This window comes from Somniosus microcephalus, chromosome 15 (genome assembly GCF_052327205.1).
Source record: "Somniosus microcephalus isolate GS21.2 chromosome 15, FLI_Smic_1.0, whole genome shotgun sequence".
NCBI classification, from domain to species: domain Eukaryota; kingdom Metazoa; phylum Chordata; class Chondrichthyes; order Squaliformes; family Somniosidae; genus Somniosus; species Somniosus microcephalus.
Window position 1 is genome coordinate 118,916,733 of NC_141001.1, and position 17,082 is coordinate 118,933,814.

The following is a 17,082-nucleotide window of genomic DNA, read 5'->3' on the forward strand; positions in this document are numbered from 1 at the left end:
GTGAGGCCATCCCTGGCCTCCCGGGCAGCAATGTGGTCGGGTGCTGACGCCCTGTGTCCTGTGCAGCATCAGGTGATTGCGGAGAAGGTTGGTGTTGTTGGTGCTGCTGGTGTGCCTGATGATGCTGGTGTTGGGGCTGATCATGGTCAGATTCTGAGGAACAAGGTGAGAGAGTTTCAAGGCCACCCATGCTGATGGAATAGATGGCAGGTGAAGTAGAGATGACAGAAGCGAACTGTCAATGATGGGAGAGGCAATGAGGTCAGACTGGATGGAGACTTGTGCAAAGACTTGCAGCATTCTGAATCTGTAGTGGAAATACAGTTTAGAGAAGCTAGTGGCTAAGGGAACATTTCTCAATCAGCTGGGAGCTTTGACTTGACATTTGAAGCTGTCAACTCATCAGCTGATTCAATGACCACTGACCTCCCGCCTCAGCTTCACAGACGAGGTCTAGGCACAGCGGGAAACTGGTGGGCGACCTGTTAAAATCAAAAAGCTGGGGAAAAAAGCATTGTTAAGCGGCTGTAAACAAGCCACGAATGATTTCAATTGCCTCACCCGCCGCTGCTTGTCAGGTCTGCTCAGCGCTGGCAGACCCGACATCGGGGAAAGGCGCATGGCGGCGGGTTGACCGCGGGGTCCTGACCCGCTGGGGAAAAAAACATTTTTCCTGCCCAACCCGCCACTGATCGTGCCCACTGATCACCACCCCCCCCCACAAAATTCCCCCCAACGTTTCTGATTAAATATTAGATTTACCGAGTTGGTCCGTCGCGAAGTTATTTAAGGTGCCACTCACCGATAAGCTTATCTTGTTCGGCGTACACAGAGAGGTTGTCGTTTCCACAGAACTTTCCAGGTTCTATATCGAACTGTATAAATTCCAGTAAAATGTGCTTTCCTTCTGGGACGTAGATAGTCCACGTGCAAATTCTGATTTAAAAAAATAAATAGCAAGGTTCTCCAAAGTAAGACTGACCAAAGTGTCAATGAGTATCTAGATTCATAGAATGACACAGCACAGAAGGAGGCCATTCGGCCCATCGTGCCAATGCTCCTTGAAAGAGCTCTCCAATTAGTCCCACTCCCCCCTGCTCTTTCCCCAGAGCCCTGCTGATTTTTTCTTTTCAAATATCAATTCCCTTTTGAAAGTTACTATTGAATCTGATCCCTTTCAGGCAGAGCATTCCAGATCACAATAACTCACTGAGCAAAAACATTTCTCCTCATCTCCTCTCTGTCTGTTATCTATTTATCACTATTACCATGGCAACTCGGGATTAAATAACAGTGGGTCAACTACTGAGATCAGGAGACATGAAATTGGCTGCAAATTGAATTCAGTTGTTTACATTATGTTCGAAGACAAGGACATTGAAAGTAGGCTGTGGGAGAACTGGTTTGGATGCTTGTCTCAAATTCCTCTCGGCCCATCGTGTCTCTGCCAGCTCTTCGAATGTGCTATCCAATTAGACGTTTTAAAGGAGGAGGTAACCCATTTATTTTAAGCAAACAAATCACAGAGAAGAACCGTAGAGGTTTACCGCACAGAAGGAGGCCTTTCGACCCATCGTGTCTGGGCCGGCTTTTCACTAGAACAATTCAAAACTAATCCCACTACCCTGCCCTCTCCCTTTCACCCTCCATCTTGCTCTGCTTCAAATATTTATCCAATTCTCCCTTAAAAGATGGAATGGTCTCTGCCTCAGCCACTCCCTGTAGCACAGCATTGCAAGCTCTAAGGAAAGAAAGTTCTTCTAACTTATCTCCCCACTCTGCTGTTGACCCCTCGTCACTCATTCCCCAACAAGACAAAATAGTTTTTCCCAGCAAAAAAAACTCCATTAAGTCTTCTCTTAGCCTTAGTCAATTGAGCATTTGTGGAGGAAGAGGGCTAGTCGGCAGATCTACCCCTCCCGTGTCAATTTCTGGAACCTTCTTTACTGCCATACAGAGACAGGTGAAATTACAGCCAAGTTAGGGCCAGAAGGACTCCATCACCTCCAAGTCACCCAGCACCCCGACTTGGAAATATATCGCTGATCCCTCATCGTCGCTGGGTCAAAATCCTGGAACTCCCTCCCTAACAGCACTGTGGGAGTACCTTCACCACACGGACTGCAGCGGTTCAAGAAGGCGGCTCACCACCACCTTCTCAAGGGGCAACTAGGGATGGTCAATAAATGCTGGCCTTGCCAGAGAGGCCCACATCCCAGGAATGAATTTTTAAAAACATGTGCTGAAGCAAATATGTGGCTTTGTGTGAAAGGAAGTTGTGGTTTAGAACTAACTGCAAACTGATGCCTGCCGACAGACATCTCTCAATTCGATTAGGCACTTTACAGCCTTCTGGACTTAATATCGAGATCAACAATTTCAGACTATAACCTTTGCCCCTATCTTTTTTTCTTTTTTTTTTCTCTCTCCCACATGGCAGCTGTCGATCATTCTGCCATCACCATTTACACTTCATCTAGAGCCATCTTTTGTTTCTTAACTTGTCCCATTACCATCTCCTTTTGCCTCGCACCATCATCCCTTTTGTCTCTTAATCTCTCCTGCCCTCCAGCCTATCACAGACCTTCCCTTTTGTTCTTTCCTCCCCTCCCCCCTTTCCCTGCCCCTAACACTTGCTTAAAAACCTGCTCCATCTCCAATTTTTTCCAGTTCTGACGAAGGGTCATCGACCTGAAACGTTAACTCTGTTTCTCTCTCCACAGATGCTGCCTGACCCGCTGAGTGTTACCAGCATTTTCTGTTTTTATCTCAATACAGAGTGTTTGGAGAGGCAGGGATTCCACTTGACACAAGGAGGCAGAGGGTGGTTTCCTGCTGAAGTGGCAATTCGGGGATTTTGAGGAGCTGGGGATCTTGGGCTCCTCTGCTGCCCTTTCTCCGAGGTGTGGTTGGATGCTGAGATACTCTGAGCAGATTGGGACATCCGAGAGCTGTGATACTTACTCGCTGTTTTCATAGTACAGGCGCGGGCTTTCTGGGTAATCTAGATGACCTTCTACAGCGATCAACGCCCCGTCACTTACACTGCAGGTCACCGCCTCTGCAAGAAATGCAACGACCGTCACTGAGCAACTTACTTATTCACGACTTACTTATGTCAGCCGTGGCTCAGTGGGTAGCACTCTCGCCTGTGAGTCAGAAGGCTGTCCCACTGCAGAAACTTGAGCACAGAATCTAGGCCGACACTCCCAGTGCGGTGCTGAGGGAGGGCTGCACTGTCGGAGGTGCCGTCTTTCGGATGAGATGTTAAACCCAGGCCCCGTCTGCTCTCTCAGTTGGATGTAAAACATCCCACGGCACTATTTCGAAGAAGAGCAGGGGGAGTTATCCCCGGTGTCCTGGGGCCAATATTTATCCCTCAACCAACATCACTAAAACAGATTATCTGGTCATTATCACATTGCTGTTTGTGGGATCTTGCTATGCGCAAACTAGCTGCCCCGTTTCCCTAAATTGCAACAGTGACTACACTTCAAAAGTGCATCATTGCCTGTAAAGCGCTTTGGGATGCCCTGAGGTCGTATAAGGTGCTTTATAAACACAAGGTTTTTTTTTCCCTTTTTACTCCACCCCAACATCCCAACAGCTCATCTACTGGTATTAGCACTAGCTCGGGAACGTGCCTTTGACTCAGTGGTAGCATCCCCGCCTCTGCGTTAGAAGGTGCAGGGTTCGATCCCCGCTCCAGACAGTCCCAGAGAGTAGAGACCGGAGCTCCGGCACCGAATCCTGGGCTGACATCCAGCGGGATACTCACGTCCGTGTAAGACAGGCTTTAACTGTCCTGTGAGCTGGTATTCTAACCAGCATACCATGAAGTTAATCAAAAGAGCTTCTTCACAATGTACTGAAAGCGATGGATGCGCTCACAGGCTTCCATTAATTCTCCATATGCTCACCTTCACACCAGTTAATAAATATGATTGGAACTATCTTCCGGATTATGCACAAGAACCTGTGATTATGCAGCGTCTTATTATGACTCTCAGGGTGTCGCATAGCACAATTCTGAGGCTAACAGGATCAAACACAAGAACATTATGAGGACAGGCTGCACAAATTATGCTTGTATTCCCTGGAATGTAGAAGATTAAGGGGTGATCTAATCGAGATGTTTAAGATGATTAAAGTACTTGATAGGGTAGAGAGAAAGAAACTATTTGCTCTGGTGGGGGGGGAGAAACATTCCAAGGTTCTTCACAGGAGCGATTATCAAACAAAAATTGACACGAGCCACATAAGGAGATACTGGGACAGGTGACCAAATGCTTGATCAAAGAGGTTGGTTTTAAGCAGCATCTTAAAGGGGGAGAGAGAGGTGGAGAGGGGGAGTGGTTTAGGGAGGGAATTCCAGAGCTCAGTATTTATTAGCAAACTGATGTCTTAACATACCATGTAAAATGGATCTGCTGTGTCCTTTTAATTCTGCAATACAAAAAATATATATTTTAGTCCTTGTGTGTGACATTATCTTAATTAAAACATACAAAGGCTGACGACCAACGTGAGTCTTTGGGAAATAAAACCAGAAAATGTTGGAAACACTCAGCGGGTCAGGCAGCATCTGTGGAGAGAGAAACAGAGTTAACGTTTCAGGTCGATGTCCTTTCTTCAGAACTGGATGAAGTTACCGATTTAGCAGGTTTTAAGCATGCAGGTACAGCAAGCAATTTGGAAGGCAAATGGCACGTTGGCCTTTATTGCAAAGTGGTTGGAGTATAAGAGTAAGGAAGTCTTGCTACAATTGTACAGGGCCTTGGAGAGACCACACCTGGAGTACTGTGCACAGTTTTGGTCTCCTTATCTGAGGAAGGATATACTTGCCTTGGAGGCGGTGCAACGAAGGTTCACGAGATAGATTCCTGGGACGAGAGGGCTGTCCTATGAGGAGAGATTGTGTAGAATGGGCCGATACTCTCTGGAGTTTAGAAGAATGAGAGGTGATCTCATTGAAACATACAAGATTCTGAGGGGGATTGACAGGGTAGACGCTGAGAGGTTGTTTCCCCCTGGCTGGAGTGTCTAGAACCAGGGGGCATAGTCTCAGGTCGGCCATTTAAGACTGAGATGAGGAGGAATTTCTTCACTCAGAGGGTGGTGAATCTTTGGAATTCTCTGCCCCAGAGGGCTGTGGATGCTGAATCATTGAGTATATTCAAGGCTGAGGTCGATAGATTTTTGGACTCTAGGGGACTCAAGGGTTTTGGAGATCGGGCGGGAAGGTCAAAGATCAGCCATGACCTTATTGAATGGCGGAGGAGGCTCAAGGGGCCCTATGGCGTACTCCTGCTCCTAAATCTTATGTTCTTATTTTCTAAGCAAGTACAGAAGCAGGGAAAGGGGGCGGGGAAGGAAGAACAAAAGGGAAGGTCTGTGATAGGGTGGAAGGCAGGAGAGATTGAATGACAAAAGGCATGATGGTGCAAGGCAAAAGGAGATGGTAATGGGACAAGTAAAGAAAAAAACATGGGTCTAGAGGAGGTGTAAATGATTACAGCAGACGGGGCAAGGAATCACAGATAATCTGGCAAAGAGGAGACTCCCTTGGCCCAGGAATGTGGCGGAGAAAGGCGGAGAGACACCGGGGTGCGGACCACCCTGTCAGCCCTGTACCAATAAGGGATCCCCACCCCAAGCGCCAGCCCACATCCCCTCCACTCCCAGTGGCTCTGGTGCAGCTATCCTCCATTACCAGCACCTGCAGTCCGAGAGTAGATGGGAACAGTGGTTAAGATCTAAGGAGTCTTAATACACTGCGAGGACCAGTGACTCCATGGCTAGCACCCTCGCCTCTGAGTCAGAAGGTCGTGGGTTCACAGTCCCACTCCAGAGACTTGAGCACAAAAATCTAGGCTGACACTCCCAGTGCAGTGCTGAGGGAGTGCTGCACTGTCGGAGGTGCCATATTTTGGGTAAGACGTTAAACCGAGGCCCTGTCCGCCCTCTCAGGTGGATGTAAAGGATCCCATGGCCACTATTTTGAAGAAGAGCAGGGGAGTTATCCTGGGCCAATATTTATTCCTCAATTAACATCACTAAAAACAGATTATCTGGTCATTATCACATTGCAGTTTGTGGGACCTTGCTGTGCATAAATTGGCTGCCACATTTCCCACATTACAACAGTGACTGCACTTCAAAAAGTAATTCATTGGCTGTAAAGCGCTTTGGGACATCCGGTGGTCGTGAACGGCGCTATAGAAATGCAAGTCTTTCTTTTTTTTTCTGATACTTCTTGTGTCCAACTGCCTCGTAGAAGAGGGAGAGGTTACTCTGGTGGTCCAGTCTGTTCATCTGCGGCAAGTATATTCCACAAAATGGAAGCAGTTACTGCACTAATAATCCGGAGAACATGAGTTCACATCCTACCTTGGCAATTTAAGAATTCGAAGTCAGTTTAAAAAAATAACTCTGGAAATAAAAAAGGTGGTTATCGGCAAAAGTGACCATGTAACTGTCGGATTGTCGTTAAATAAAACCAACAGGTGCACTAATGTCCTATAGGGAAGGAAACCTGCCTGTCTGACCTGGTGTCAGCCATGGCTCAGTTAGTAGCACTCTCGGTGGTGGTAACAGATCCCATGGCACTATTTCGAAGACGAACAGGGGAGTTCGCCCCAGTGTTTTGATTAATAATTATCCCTCAGCCACATCACTGAAACAGATGATCCGGTCATTATCACATTGCTGTTTGTGGGAGCTTGCTGTGCGCAAATTGGCCGCCACGTTTCCCACATTACAACAGCAGTGACTACACTTCAAAAAGTACTTCATTGGCTGTAAAGCACTTTGGGACATCCTGAGGTGGTGAAAGGTGCGGGAGAAATGCAAATTGTTTTTTTCTTTCTTTCTTTCCCCCTTGCCCCGCACTCATGTTTTTTGTTGACCTATTGACTTCAGTGGCAACATGGATACGAAATTGGCTAAGAGGCAGAAAGCAGAGAGTCGTGGTGAACGGTTGTTTATCAGACTGGAGCGAAGTATACAGTGGAGTTCCCCAGGGGTCGGTATTAGGACCACTGCTCTTTTTGATATATATTAATGACCAGGACTTGGGTATACAGGGCATCATTTCAAAGTCTGCAGATGACACGAAAATCGGAAATGTAGTAAACAGTGAGGAGGATAGTAACAGACTTCAGGAGGGCACAGACAGACTGGTGAAATGGGCAGACACACGGCGGATGAAATTTTACGCAGAGTAGAGCGAAGTGATTCATTTTGGTAGGAAGAATGAGGAGAGGCAATATAAACTAAATGGTACAATTTTAAAGGGGGTGCAGGAACAGAGACGTGGGGGTGTATGTTCACAAATCTTTGAATTTGGCAGGACAGGTTGAGAAGGTTGTTAAAAAAGCATTTGGGATCCTGGGCTTTGTAAACAGGGGCATAGAGTACAAAAGCTTTATAAATCACTGGTTAGGCCCCATCTGGAGTATTGTGTCCAATTCTGGGCACCACACTTTAGGAAGGATGTCAAGGCCTTGGAGAGGGTGCGGAGGAGATTTACTAGAATGGTACCAGGGAGGAGCGACTTCAGTTCCGTGTAGTGTAACTTCCAGACAAATAAAAACCTTGGAATCATTTAAGAAGCAGTTGGGTGCCATGGTGAGGGTTTCTCTGGACAGATGAACTCAGATGGGCTGGATTTTATTTTTATATATTCATTCTCATGATATGGTCATCACTGGCAAGGCCGCCATTTATTGCTCGTCCCTAATTGCCCCTTGAGAAGGTGGTGGTGGGCCTTCTTCTTAAACCGCTGCAGTCCGTGTGGTGAAGGTGCTCCCACAGTGCTGTTCTAGTCCATGTGGTGTTTCCCAAATGGTGGGAAACTGTCTCCACCAGGGATCGTTGAGACCAATCTCTCCAGAATCAGTCCGTAAGGGTGACTCCGAGCTTCCGGTCGCCTGTCACTTTAATTCTCCGCTGCAGCCCCACTCAGACCTCTCTGTCCTCGGCCTCTTACACTGTTCCAATGAAGCTCAACGTAAGCTCGAGGAACAGCACCTCATCTTTCGAGTAGGCACTTTACAGCCTTCTGGACTCAACACAGAGTTCAACTATTTCAGACCATAACCTCGGCCCCATCCTTTTTTTCCATTTATTTTTTTTCCCCTCTCTCTCACATGGCAGCTGTCGATCATTCTGCCATTGCCATTTACACTTCATCTTTTGTTCCTTAACTTGTCCCATTACAGGTAGACTACCCTTTATCCGAACTTCCGAAAGCCGAAACCCTCTAAAAACCGAAGGTTTTTTCGGTCAGCGTAAGTCGTGCGCACGACATGACCAGAGTGGCGCACGACCCCCCGCGGACCCCCCCCCACGGACCCCCGCCGACCCCGACCCCTGCGGACCCCCCCGCGGACCCCCGCCGACCCCGACCCCCGCCGACTTACGCTGAGCAGAGGGTCAGCGTAAGTCATGCGCACGACCCCCCGCCGACCCCCCCGCGGAACCACCTGACTCTCTTCCAAAGGCTCGAAAGCAACGAGAGCTCTGAGCCTGCGGCGGTGCCGGCCCCTGTTCCGACCGAGCACGACGACCTGTTGGTGGAAATGCGGAACTTCATTGCATTCCAGGCTAGCAGCGACGGACAAGCCATGACTGCGGACCCCCCCGTGGACCCCCACCGACCCCGACCCCCGCCGACCCCCCCGCGGACCCCCGCCGACCCCCCCGCGGACCCCCGCCGACCCACCTTCCGAAATCCGAAATTTTCCGAAAACCGAAACACGGCTGGTCACGAGGTTTTCGGATAAAGGATAGTCTACCTGTACCATCTCCTTTTGCCTTGCACCATCTCTTAATCTCTCTCAATCTCTCCTGCCTTCCAGCCAATCACAGACCTTCCTTTTTGTTCTTTCCTCCCCTCCCCCCTTTCCCTGCCCCTGCACTTGCTTAAAAACCTGTTTCATCTCCAACTTTTTCCAGTTCTGACGAAGGGTCACCGACCCGAAACGCTAACTCTGTTTCTTTCTCTACAGATGCTGCCCGACCCACTGAGTATTTCCAGCATTTTCTGTTTTTATTTCTCTCCAGAAGTAGGTTGGGCTCAACTCTGGACTTCACCTGAAACCTTAGCATAACAGTGACACTAGACTAGCATTATAAACAGCAACAACCTGCATTTATATAGCGCCCACGACGTTTCACGGGAGCGTCATCGGGCCAAATTTGACACCGAGCCACACGAGGCGATATTAGGGCAGGTGACTTAAAAGCTTGGTCACAGAGATTGGTTTTAAGGAGGGTCTTAAAGGAGGAGAGAGAGGCGGAGAGGTTTAGGGAGGGAATTCCAGAGCTTAGGGCCCGGACAGCTGAAGGCACGGCCGCCAATGGTGGAGCGAAGGAGACACACACTAATGGTAGAGTCACAAAGGCAGCCTGTGATGGTGCAAGCCCTTCTACTCCAGTCCCATTTCCCTGCCCTTTCCCATAACCTTCCACATTCAAATGTTTATCCAATCCCGCTTTAAGTGGCGCAGTAACAGCATCGTCGAGCGTGCAGCGCGAAGGCTATTTCCGTACCATTCTTCGTGCTTTGCTGAATCCATGATTTCAAAGCCTTCACCTTAGTGAAGACCCCGGGAGTCCCTCTCTTGTTCGGCGATTTGCTTTCGTTGTCCGTCCAGCTGCGGCCGCAGCCCATCCCCCACGAGGTCACTCCAGCCACGGTCCAGGCGCCTCCCTCGCGCCGGCACATCAGGGGACCTCCTGAATCACCCTCCAAAAAAAAATAATAATTACGGATCAAAAGGTTTAACGACTCTTGTAGTGTATGTGCCTTTAAGTCAGAACTACTTTTACAGCTCCTGTATACTGTAGTACCGGCAGTGACCACACCGGTATATAAGCTTTGCGTATGCCTCTGTACCCCCAGTCTTGAGACTACCCTCCTCCAGTAAAGACCTGTTTATTGTTGATGTACAGCATCCGTGTGATTATTTAATAACAGCATCTCCTCTGAATCACGAATCCAACAACTCTCACAGAACCAGCATTACTACAATTGATGATCTGGCCACGTTGCTGTCTGTGGGAGCTTGCTGCGCACAAATTGGCTGCCGCATTTCCCTACGTTACAACAGTGACAACACTTCATTGACTGTGAAGCGCTTTGGTGGGGAAAGACACTATAGGAATACAAGTCTTTCATTCTTTCATTTATCCCCTCGAGCCTGTTCCGCCATTCAATGAGATCATGGCTGATCTGTGACCTAACTCCATATACCCGCTGACGTAAGAAAACTACTAGGCATTTGGTCTGAGCGTTAAACAAAGCTTTAATCAACTGTTTTACAACATGGAGGTCTAGTTGTGTCCTTCACTAGTTCCTGTTAAGAATGTCCCTGTGCAAGCTGGGCCCGTGCCCGAGTATTTATACTCTCCCTGGACAGCGCCACCCGCAGGCCGCTCAGTATTATTTCATAAGTCTTTCTTTCATGAATGACTGATTCATGTCGCCTGCCTTTGCCCCATATCCCTTAATACCTTTGGTTAACAGAAATCTATCAAGAAATCTTTCTTTTCTTTTTCATAAAGAGATGTTACGCCTCAGCGCAAAGAGACAAGGATGAGCAACCTATACAATATAGAAAAACACACAGCTCTCTGTAGATGGAGTTAGGTCACAGATCAACCATGATCTCATTGAATGGCGGAACAAGCTCGAGGGGCTAAACGGCCTCCTCCTGTTCCCATGTCCCTCGACAGAAGCCTTGTTCAACACTCCAGGCAACCATCTGGGACTTTGTGACTCTGTGATCTTTTCAGACTGAAATGTAAATATTTTACAGTTCAGCACTTTGCATAGAACAAAGTCTTAGAGGAACATAGGAACAGGAGGAGGCCATTCAGCCCTTCGAGCCTGCTCCGCCATTCAATGAGATCATGGCTGATCTGTGAGCGAACTCCATCCACCCGCCTTGGCGCCATATCCCTTAATACCTTTGGTTAGCAAAAATCTATCGATCTCAGATTTAAAATGAGCAATTGCACCCCCAGCATCTACTGCTGTTTGTGGGAGGGAGTTCCACACTTCTACCACCCTTTGCGTGAGGAAGTGTTTCCTAACTTCACTCCTGAACGGCCTGGCTCTGATTTTAAGGTGATGTCCCCTTGTCCCTGACTCCCCCCACTAGCAGAAAAAGTTTCTATCTCTCTACCCTATCAATTCCTTTCAAAATACTAAAAACCTCAGTCAAATCACCCCTAAACGACCTATATTCCAGAGAATACAAGCCTAGTTTATGTAATCTCTCCTCACAATCTAACCCTTGTAGCCCCAGTTACATTCTGGTGAATCTGCGCTGCGCTCCATCCAAGGCCAGTTACAGGAAACTCTTTCTTATCCGGCACCGACGGGACCGGCGTGGTGCCGGTTTATCAAAAAGTCCGGATTACAGAGAGGTATAATTAAAAGGTACGAGAGCTCCATACACAGCAACAAATCCAGGCTTCCCTGTTGCTTAGCAACAACTGCAGGAACCCCGGCCACAGACCAAGTGTCCCTGTTGCTTAGCAACAAGTGTAGGAACCCCGGTGACACAGCCACAGCTCCAGCAACGGCCACTATGGTATGAAGTAAAACTTACCTGAAACTACTCCTGAATTTTGCCGGTTAACAGAGATTTCCGGTTATTTAGGTGCCGGTAAATCGAGAGTTTCCTGTATATCCTTTCTACAGTGCGGTGCCCAGAACTGTATCAAGTATCAGTGGTTACAAGCAATTGTCATTGTTTGGGGTCATTCTGCTCTAAGGCCCTTTACCCTTTGTTATTGTCCAGCTTTCCAGAGACACCAAGACCTGTTGTTATTTCCGTTGCCTTGTTTTCCCATCCAGGTTTTCCAGGTTTTTTTTCTCTGCAGACTCGTGAAGTTCAGGTTATTGTTTGAGGCATATATATGGCATGGAGACTATTATAGTGATTGATCGATATCAGCCGTGGCTCAGTGGGCAGTGTAAAGTCCGCACCTCAATAATACACGGACTTCGGGAGAACAGTTTAACAGGTACTTTACTGAACAAGAGGCAGCTTGAAACTGAAACTACAGAAGCCTGCTAGGGCCTTTTATACAGGGGTGGTCACTGCCGGTACTGCAGTCTAAGACCAGTTATTCCCTTAAAGGTACATACACAACAATTCCTCCCCTTTTAGATAAACAGCACATAACATTCATTTAACAACTAAATAATAACTAATTACAATTACAATTTTTTCAGTAATATATACATCAACTGAAATAGTCATTTATAAGTTCAGTCTTTGAGGAGGCTTCCTGATCCGGACTGGATAGCGCCTTTCTCGAGTATCCTGTTCTGGCGGTGGAGTCAATTCTGGCTCATTGTCATTGGTTGGTTCGTCAGCTTCCAATACCCCTGCTTCTGAGGTAGACGCAATCTGTACTTCGGGCTCATTACCAGGTGCACATGCTTGTGGTACAGGTTTGGCTTGTTCCTGTGACTCTAGAATCTGGTCAGCATGGCGTCTCACGATGCTCTCTCCAATGTCCACTGTGTACATTAGTGGTCCCTGCTGTGTGCATATCGTGCCTGGTTGCCATTTTTCTGTTCGGTAGTCGCGGGCCAAGACTTGTTGCCCTATCTTGAAGCTCCTGGTTAGCTTCTCATTTATGTGCTGGAACTGCTTATCCTCAACATCTCGTCTTATGTTTGGTTTGAGCAAATCCAAGCGACATCTTAGTCTCCGGTTGAAAAACATTACGGCTGGAGTTTGGTTGGTTACTGCATGTGTCGCATTCCGGTAAGCAAACAGGAAGTTATCCACTTTGTGTTGCAGTGGTATGTCGTCATTATACATTGCCTTTATGGCCTTTTTAAAGGTCTGAACAAACCTCTCAGCCAATCCATTTGTGGCTGGATGATATGGGGCAGATGTGTAATGTTTCACCCCATTATTCTCCAGGAACCTCCGGAAATCCTCAGACACAAACTGTGGGCCATTGTCGGAACAGATCTGTTCTGGCAACCCATTCCTGGCGAAGATGGTCCTTAGGACTGCAATAGTTTTCTCCGTGGTGGTGGAGGACATTTTAATGACCTCTGGCCATTTCGAATGGGCGTCCACAGCGATTAGAAACATTGGCCTAGAAATTGAGTGGGGTTAGCGCCCAATTAGAGGCGCTAGAGGGCCTTGCGCCGGAATTATAGCCGCTTCGGAAATTGATTTGGGCCCTACCATCGGCGTTAGCCGGTAGCGCTGCGCCGGCACCGATGACGTCATCGGTGTGCGCAGTGTCCCGGTTGCCGTGGTAACGCGGCCAGACGCCGAAATTCAGTTGCGGCCGCCTCGCCCGTGGCAGCCGCAACCAACGATTTTTCAAAAGTTTCTTGCTGGACTTAGCGCCAGCGCATTAAGGTGGCGCGGCGGCCGGCCGCTTTCCCGGCGGCCGCCTGCCCGCACCTCCCTCCCCGGACTCCTCCACCACCCCCCCCGCGGCACAGATGTGTGTGGGTCTCGAGCCCGGCACTTCTCCGAGGTGCCGGGCTCATTTTTCGTGCAATTCCACCGGCCAGCGGTCGGCTGCAGGCAGCTCCTCCTTAACAGAAGGAGGAGGCCTGCAGTACCCCAGCCTGCCGCACCGCATCGTGTGCCGCAGCGGGGGATTAGCGCCGCAATCCTGCATTCAGCGCCCATTGCGAGGCGCTGACACCCTCCATTAGCGCCCGCAGCCGTCTGGGCGCGGCGCAGCTGAATTTTTGGCGGGCGCAGCGGCAATTAACGCTGGCGCTAAATTTCGGGCGCTACAGCCCTGGCGGAGGCAAACTCAATTTCTAGGCCATTGAGTCCATAAATGGACCAGCAAAATCAATGTGTACCCGTTGCCATGGAGATGAGGGCCACTCCCATGGATGTAGCGGGGCCTGTGGTGGAGCGTTTTGGACCTTCTGGCATCCTGTGCATCTCTTGGTCATATCCTCGATTTCTTTATCGATTCCCAGCCACCACACAAACGCCCTGGCTAGGCTCTTCATTTTTACCCCTCCCAGATGACCCTCGTGAAGCTCATTGAGTACTCTATCTCGCAACTTGGGTGGAATTACCACTCGGGATCCACACATCAAGGTTCCCCGGCACACTGACAGCTGTTCCCTCCTTGGCGAGAATGCTGGCAACAGTGAGTCGCCATATGCTGGCCATCCCTTCACCGTCAAATCATAGACCCGAGAGAGTGTTGGGTCATTTCGGGTTTCCTTCTCAATACTTGCGTTTGTAACAGGCAAACATTCGACTATGGTCGATTGGAATATCTCCACAGGGTCCACTGCAGGTGCTTCTTCCGTCGTAGGCAACGGTAGGCGCGACAGCCCATCAGCGTTTTCATGTTGTTTCGTACCTTTGTACTCGATGTCATACTGATGTGCCCCTAGAAAAAGTGACCATCTTTGCAGCCGTTGCGCCGTCATCACCGGAACGCCCTTCTTTGGGTTAAAAATTGAGACCAGGGGTTGATGATCAGTCAGTAGGGCGAATTTCTGCCCGTGCAGATAGTGATTGAACTTCTTCACCCCCCACACCAGGCTGAGGGCCTCCCTGTCAATCTGGGCGTAGTTACGCTCGGCTGAGGTTAGCGAGCGCGATGCAAAGGCTATTGGCCTCTCTGAACCGTCACGGAATTTGTGTGACAGCACCGCTCCAATGCTGTAAGGTGACGCATCACATGCCAACCGAATCAGTAGTGTTGGGTTGTAGTGGGCCAATACTTCTTTTGAAGTGATTTGGCATTTACATTCCTGAAAGGCACACTTACACTCATCACTCCATTTCCATGTTACACCAGTTTGAAGGAGGGCGTTCAGTGGGTGCAGAATTGTAGATAAATTCGGCAAGAACTTATGGTAGTAGTTCACCAACCCGAGGAACGACCTCAGTTGCGACACTTTTTCTGGTGCTGGAGCCTTGACTACAGCCTCAATCTTGTCCGGCGACTTATGCAACCCTTCCTCATCAATGATGTGGCCACAATACGAGATTTGTCTCCTGAAGAACTCGCATTTGGGACGGTTGGCTCATAGCCCATATTCCTGCAATCTCGTGAGCACCTGTTCCAGGTTGGCAAGGTGTTCATTGTCATTTTCGCCCATAACCAGGATGTCGTCCAAATAACACTGGGTCCCCGGGATCCCTTGCAGGACTTGTTCCATTGCCCTCTGCCACATAGCCGGGGCCGATGCTACCCCAAATACCAGTCGATTGTACTGGTAAAGGCCTTTGTGAGTGTTTATCGTGAGGTATTTCCTAGATGCTTCTTCCACCTCCATTTGTAGATACGCTTGAGCCAGGTCAATCTTTGTAAAACGTTTCCCTCCAGATAGTGAGGCGAAAATATCTTCTATCCGTGGAAGCGGATACTGTACTGTGTGCAGGACTGGGTTCACAGTCACCTTGAAGTCCCCACAGATGCGAACCTTCCTTGGCTCCCCAGGCGTGCTGCTCAATGCTTTCTTCATTACAGGAACGATGGGTGTGGCCCACTCGCTCCAGTCCACCTTAGACAGCACCCCCGAACGCTCCAGACTCTCTAGTTCAGCTTCCACAGCTCGGCGTATCGCGTATGGCACCGGTCTGGCCTTGAAAAATTTTGGGGTTGCGTTATCCTCAATCTTTATGGTTGCCTTTACTCCTTTTAGAGTCCCAAGTCCTTGTTGGAACACCTCTTCCACGTCAGATAGAATTTGTGACAGATGTCCAGGTGCGATGTCATCATCTTTTTTGTCAGTCACAGTTAGTGCCAGAATGGAATGCCAATCCAATTGTAGTCTTCGGATCCATTCACGTCCCAATAATGGTGGTCCTCCATCTCGTAGTATATACATATATAGTTTCTGTGTTTCCTTGCCGTTATATTTAACTGGCACCCTTATTTTTCCTCTGGGGTAGACCTTTTGCCCCGTGTATGTCTTCAATACAATGGACGTGTCCTTTAAGGGTATGTGTGAGAATAGCCACTCATAGTCTTGTTGATTCATGACAGTTAGGGCTGATCCTGTGTCCAATTCCATCTTCACTGGGGACCCTGCTATCATGAGGGTGACCCAAATGGTTCGGTGATCTTCTTTTGCGATCACGTTGTGTAACTTTAAACAACTTAGTCGCCTGCTCCCGGAGTCCTTATCACTCTCCTGATCTTCTGAACTACTATCTGTCAGTTTCTTTACTTTCCTGTACTGTTCCTTAGTAGTTCTTGTCGTTTTGGTCTTCTTTCCCGACCTGCAGACTCTTGCTATATGTCCCATCTTCCCGCATTGCCTGCATATTTTGTCTTTAAACCAGCAGTCCTTCTGCTCATGGGTTGTTCTGCCGCAGCGATAGCACTTTTCAGCTCCATACGCCATTTCGTTAGCGCTGTATTCTTGTGGTTTCTGTTGTATTTCCGCAGCTCCCTGTGCTGCTGCTTCATAGGATACTGCCATGCTGAAAGCCTGTTCTAGCGTCAGGTCCTTTTTTGAAAGTAGTCGTTTCTGGGTTCCTTCACTCTGGAGCCCGCAGACAAACTTATCCCGTAAGGTGTCTGCCAGTCCTGCTCCGAACTGGCAGTGCTTCGATAACTTGCGTAGTTCCGTAAGATAGTCAGCATTGCTCTCATCTTTGTGCTGGTTTCTTTTATGGAACTTGAATCTTTCTGCTATCAGCAGTGGTGTAGGGCTTAGGTGTTCCTGTAAGATATGAACAATCTCCTCAAAACTTTTCTCCATTGGTTTAGCTGGGGTAATTAAATTCCGCAATAGGCCGTACGTATTCGCACCCATCAGATTTAATAATACCGACGCCCTCTTTCCATCGGCCACCTCATTTGCCTTGCAGTACACATCGATTCTTTCTGCATACGTGGTCCAGTCTTCTACCTCGTTGTCGAAAGCAGTGATACTGCCACTTTTCGGCATCTTGGGCGGTTTAAAATGGCGCCTCCCGCGCTTTTGCTTCTTCCCCAATGGAATAAAATGGCGCCTCCCGCGCTTTTGCTTCTTCCCCAACGGGATAAAATGGCGCCTCCTGCGCTTTTGCTTCTTCCCCTTACTGCCACGCTGCTCCT

The 17,082-nt window shown here is 48.7% G+C and overlaps 1 protein-coding gene across 1 annotated transcript in view; it reads right to left on the reverse strand.

Moving 5' to 3' along the window:
- ovch2 (ovochymase 2) overlaps positions 1–17,082 on the reverse strand; it is a 116,694-nt gene that overhangs the window by 59,008 nt on the left and 40,604 nt on the right. The window contains 4 exon segments of the mRNA XM_086008346.1: positions 803–936; positions 2,965–3,061; positions 4,414–4,446; positions 9,556–9,751. Of these exon segments, the coding sequence (XP_085864472.1) occupies positions 803–936; positions 2,965–3,061; positions 4,414–4,446; positions 9,556–9,751 (460 nt within the window).